This window comes from Mastomys coucha, unplaced genomic scaffold, assembly GCF_008632895.1.
Source record: "Mastomys coucha isolate ucsf_1 unplaced genomic scaffold, UCSF_Mcou_1 pScaffold11, whole genome shotgun sequence".
In the NCBI taxonomy this organism is placed as follows: Eukaryota; Metazoa; Chordata; class Mammalia; order Rodentia; family Muridae; genus Mastomys; species Mastomys coucha.
In genome coordinates this window covers 8210988-8216129 of record NW_022196893.1, presented here as the reverse complement: position 1 = coordinate 8216129, position 5142 = coordinate 8210988, and the positions used below count along the sequence as shown (strand labels likewise).

Sequence of the window (5142 nt, the reverse complement as noted above, 5' to 3'; positions counted from 1 at the left end):
CCACGGTGTGTTCACCGCACCAGCTGGCTATCTGTAAGGTACCGGCACCACGGTGTGTTCACCGCACCGGCTATCTGCAGCAGATGTAAACCAGTGTTGAGTTTTTCCCTCTTCACAGTGCTCAGTCTTTACTTTCTGTTTGCTCTAAGCTGGAAACAGTTCATTTCCCTGCAGAGTGATGTGGTATCTCCTCTGTGCATGAGCCATCTTGGCTCCTATCCTTGGCTCCCTGTGGTATTATGATACCACGGGGTGAGGGCTCAAACAGTCTGCCTTTTCCCTCAGCTCTGGAGGCCGATGTCCACCCCGAAGGTGAGTTGGGTTGGTTACTGCACTGGCTGGTTTTGTGTGTCAACTTGACACAAGCTGGAGTTATCATGGAGAAGGGAGCCTCCCTTGAGGAAATGCCTCCATGAGGTCCAGCTGTCAGGCATTTTTCACAATTAGTGTTTAATGGGAGAGGGTCCAGCACACTGTGGGTGGTGCCATCCCTGGGCTGGTGGTCCTGGGTTCTAGAAGAAAGCAGGCTGAGCAAGCCAGGGGAAGCAAGCCAGTAAACAGCACCCCTTTCCTCCCCAACTTGCTTCTTGGTCATGATGTTTGCATAGGAATAGAAACCCTGACTAAGACAGTTCTGGTGAGGGCCATAGTCCTGGCATGCAGAGGGAGCAGACTCACTATGCCTTCCCAATACCTCTGCTGGGGTTTTTTTGTATGTAGAAGGAGGGAAGAGAGGGAGAAGGAAGGGGAGAGAGTGTGAGTCATTCCACCAGGACTGTGGATTAGGGACCCATGTTTATACTGTTTTATCGTAATTACTTCACTTCCGTGGAGACTCTCTATCTGTCAATAGAGATACCGGGCCTGGAGACTAGAACATAGGAAACAAAGGACACAGTTCAGCTGGTGACAACACTTGTGACCAACACATCAACAGTTTCCTGGAACAAACGCTCATGTCATGACATGACACTAAGAACCTGATGCTCCATTGCCACACTGGGTCCTCTACCCTGCTACTGACATCATCCTTTTTTCCCTGTAGAGAGCAGACACACCATCAGGGCAGCCACTGGGTATCTCCAGAACATGGCAAGCAGTGGATACCTGTATCACCTGCTGGCTGAAGATGGAGCCTGGGAGGAATTTGTATCTAAGGCTGAGTTGCCCAGGTCAGTGCTATAGGATGCCCAGCACTGCCTCTAACCCCTGCGTGACTGGTTCTCTCAGGGCAGGCACACCACACCCACTCCAGACCGTCCCAGTTAGTGGCATTAAAGGCATCCTCAATAACCCTTGGGAAATAGTCTAACATGTTGGTCAGCAGATCTCAAGGATCCTCCTGTCTCTACCTATGCCAGCACTGAGATTATAAAACCATGCCACCCGCCCACCTGCTTTGACTTTGGTTAGAGGGATGGCACTCTGGTTTGCATGCTTATGTGGTGAGCACTTCCCCAGCTGAGTGTCTCCTCAACCTTAAAATGACTCACCCCCTATTAAAGACCATAAAACCTATTTAAAATACCTAACATCGCTCACCGGAGGGGAACTTCCATACAACTCTAGAATCCGTACTGGGCTGTGATAGTAGAGATCATTGTGGGGTGGATTTGTTTTACATAGACGCAAGCCATCTCCCATACACTGTTGACCTCTGCTCTTACAGGGATAGGGCAGTGGCCCTGCACAAAGCCCTGAGGGATCTGACAGAGCTCTTGGCTATAGCAGACAGAGACAGACTTCAAAAAGGCCTGAAAGGCAGGGAGAAGTTTTTGAAAGCATTTCCTTGCTTGAAAGCAGAGGTGGAGGGGCACATCAGCCAGCTCCACACCCTGGCTGACCACACTGAGGAGCTACACAGGGGCTGCACCATCTCCAACGTGGTGGCTGACTCCTTCAGTGCTGCCTCGGACATTCTGGGCCTCCTTGGTCTCTTTCTGGCACCTGTGACAGCAGAGGGGAGTCTGATACTCTCAGCAACTGGCTTGGGGCTGGGGGTAGCAGCTACTGTGACGAATGCTGCTACTTCAGTCATGGAGGAATCAAGCAGGGCTTGGGATGAAGTCAAAGCTGGTCTCCATGCTTCGACTGGCATGCATGCGCTGGGTGAGGATGGCACAAGTGTGGCTAGGATTGCCAGCAAGGTCCCTCAGGTTACCAGAGATATCACCAGAGACCTGGAAGCCCTTGAGCATCACATGGATGCCCTCAGGCTGATTAAAGCCAACCCTCACTTAGAAGAAGATGCCAAAATCCTCAACACCACAGGAAGCATCCCTGCCCAGCGGGCTAGGAAGGTGCGGACCAGTCTGAAAGGAACCCCTCTGGCAATGAGCAAAGAAGCCCGGATCCTCGGTGTCACCACCACAGGTGCCGCCCTCTTTCGTGATGTGAACAGCCTTGTGAAAGAGTCAAAGCGTTTGTATGAAGGGTGTGCGTCAGAGTCGGCTGAAGCCCTGAGGAAGCTGGCTCGAGAGCTGGAAGAGAAGCTGGAGGGGCTCATCGAATTCTACGAGACGATCTGACCAGGCTCCAGTCAGTCACCCCATCCCCAAGACATGCAGAGGTTAGGGGAGAGGACCTGGACAGAGGTAGGGACGATAGAGGCACTGTCAGAGAAGGCGAGACTACAGTGAGGTCTGAACACAGCAAGGTCAAGGGAGACCCACTGGAGCCTGAGTCGAGGGGCCAGAGGATGTGCTGCAAGAGGGACTGGGAAGATTGAACTCTGGACTAAACAAGGAAGAAGCCAGTTAAAAGAAAGACTAGAAAGAAAGCCCTTGCCATCTGAGCTACTGGAAACAAGACCAGAGAGAAAGGTGTGTGCTCTGTAAACAAGTCGTGAGACCCCAGCCCTGTCCTTTAGAGCCTATGCTTTCCCCCAGCTCCCCAGCCCACCATCCTCAGGCATGTCTTCATCCCCTAAATAAACTCACTCTATTGTCACTCACCAGGTGTCTGATTCAGTTCTTTGTCCTAGAACGTGAGAACCTGGAAACTTCAACAGGGGTCCTTGCAAGTCTCAGCATGGCCTGTAACTGCTGGCAGCCAGCCACTGTCCTTTACAAGAGCACCAGATGCAGTACTGTCCCCTCCTGTGGAAGCTCTGGAACACCATGGCGAAGCCCCTCTGGAGGCTTCATGTTTGTGTGGGTGGGTGCTCCTCCCATCTTTCTCCTCTGTGTTTTGTTCCTGGGGATTATGGAGCCAGGATGGACAGTGTAACCTGAACCCTCTCCTCCATCCCTGGGGCAGTAACTGAAAAACACAAGAACTGACAGCCAGTCCCAAGTCTAGTGCTGGAGGCAGCTGCTCCTTACCATGGTCAACACAAAAGCACACTCTCACCTCAATGGGGATAAATAAGACATAATTTATTCTGGAGCCAAATGGGAGTGACCACAGACCAGGAAGGCAGACTTAGGTTATCCCAAAGTCCATGTTCCAGCATAGTAACTAACCATTTCATGTTGCTTTTGTAGTAAGGGAACAAAGAATGTCATATATCAAAGCACTTTTCTGACATATTTGTGGAAACCACCAGGGACAGTTAGGCAAAGCAGAGAAGTAAATCTCAGCTACAGGCCTCAGACGCGGGCCAATGACATTGTCAGCTTGTGAGTTGGTGAACCTAGGGGTCTGATAAGTGAGTGAATGCATCACGAAAGGCTGTTATCTGTTAAGGTCAATGAAAAGATGGCAAGGGATGACCATTCGGGGCAATAAAGATGGTCAGAAACAACTGTAATTGGGCTCTTGATCTGCAGCATTCCAACCTTTCCAGTTGTTGAGGTTCTAATCAGCTAATGGGCCTCTTGAGAAGCTTACTAGGGGACTCCTTCTGGAAACGGTTATCTGCACCACCCTCATTTGTTACTGAACTCTGAGTCAAGGTCTCTGCACCACGAAGCCAGGTGAGGGCACGGGCAGTGGCTTGTATATAGAAGAGGGACAGAATCCCGAAGAGCTGGGAAGTAATCCACAGAGTCCCACAGACGGTGTAGCTGAGACCACAGACATGCATCCAGCAGTGAGAGATGAGAAGGGTCTGAGGTCGCTCCTCTGGGTGGGTACATGAAGAGGGCTAGACTGAGGCTTGTTGTGTTTTGTAAAAATATAAGAGAATGAATATATTTGGTAGATGTGTAGTCAGGTGTGGGGGAAGGGGGTGCCTCTGTGGGCCCATGCTGAGGCATCCCTTCCCCCTGAGAGGCCAGCCACATGAAGGTAGAGTATAGAATAGAGTTTATTGAGGGCATGGGAGAGGAGTTGAGGGAGTAGAGACAGAGAAAGGCAGAGAGAGAGAGTAGAGGAGTAGAGGCTGGCCATGAGCATGTGGAAAGAGGGTGAAAGAGAATGGGGAGAGAGGGGGAGCAGGAGCAAGAGGACAGAGCCAGAGCAAGAGAGCAAGAGAGAGAGGAAGGGACAAGCAGTCCCTTTTGTACTGAGTTGGGCACACCTGGTTGTTGCCAGGTAACCGTGGGGCGGAGCCTAGACAAAATGCCAACAAAGGTGGTGCCAGAGAGTGGCTTGCCTGGGATGTCCTCTAGGTCTTCAGCGGCTCGGCAGGGATGACACTCACCTCCCTTGATGGGCTGAGAGTATCAGGTTCGGAGCTTACCTCTGGTTGCCACTCAGGTACATCCCTGGAACAGGACATACTGCTAAGGACCGCTGTGTCTGACCCATCTCAGCTGGAAAAGATTCTTCCATAAGTAAGTAATTCTCCCCATGCTCACAGCCACTCTCAAAAGGAAGGGCTATTCACACACTTTAGGCAGTGATTTAGACACTGGCTCAGGACTCAGGTTCAGCAGCCTAGAGATAAATCTGCATCTGGCTGGGATGTGATTACAGTTTCCCTTCCTCATCCCTAAACAAAAGAAAGTGCAGGAAACCCCTCGAATTGGATCACCAAGGAGTTCAACTTAGATCCAGACTGCCTCATATAGGGCTAGGGAACCTCAGAGGGAATGCGGTTGTTCTGGGTGCCATCTGGGGATGGGGAATTTGAAGGATGTGAATGGGGAGAGAGAGAACCCTGAGTCCACCCGTCCTTGTGTCGTGACCACCCTGGGGATGTCCCTAAGGTATTGCATGGTGGCGAATGTGGCCTTGTGAGACACCAGGAACCCAGAG

General features: G+C 51.3%; 1 protein-coding gene across 5 annotated transcripts in view; it reads left to right on the top strand.

Moving 5' to 3' along the window:
* LOC116081420 (apolipoprotein L3-like) overlaps positions 1–2953 on the top strand; it is a 14876-nt gene extending 11923 nt beyond the window's left edge. For 4 of the 5 annotated variants that reach the window (XM_031357971.1, XM_031357980.1, XM_031357963.1 and 1 more), the window contains exons 2-3: positions 1046–1172; positions 1670–2953. In XM_031357971.1, the coding sequence (XP_031213831.1) occupies positions 1090–1172; positions 1670–2528 (942 nt within the window). In that variant the 5' untranslated portion in view covers positions 1046–1089 and the 3' untranslated portion in view covers positions 2529–2953. Of the gene's footprint in view, positions 1–215; positions 313–1045; positions 1173–1669 lie in introns of those variants that run through there. The other variant, XM_031357953.1, reaches the window with a different exon arrangement.
* The last annotated feature ends 2189 nt before the right edge of the window (positions 2954–5142 follow it).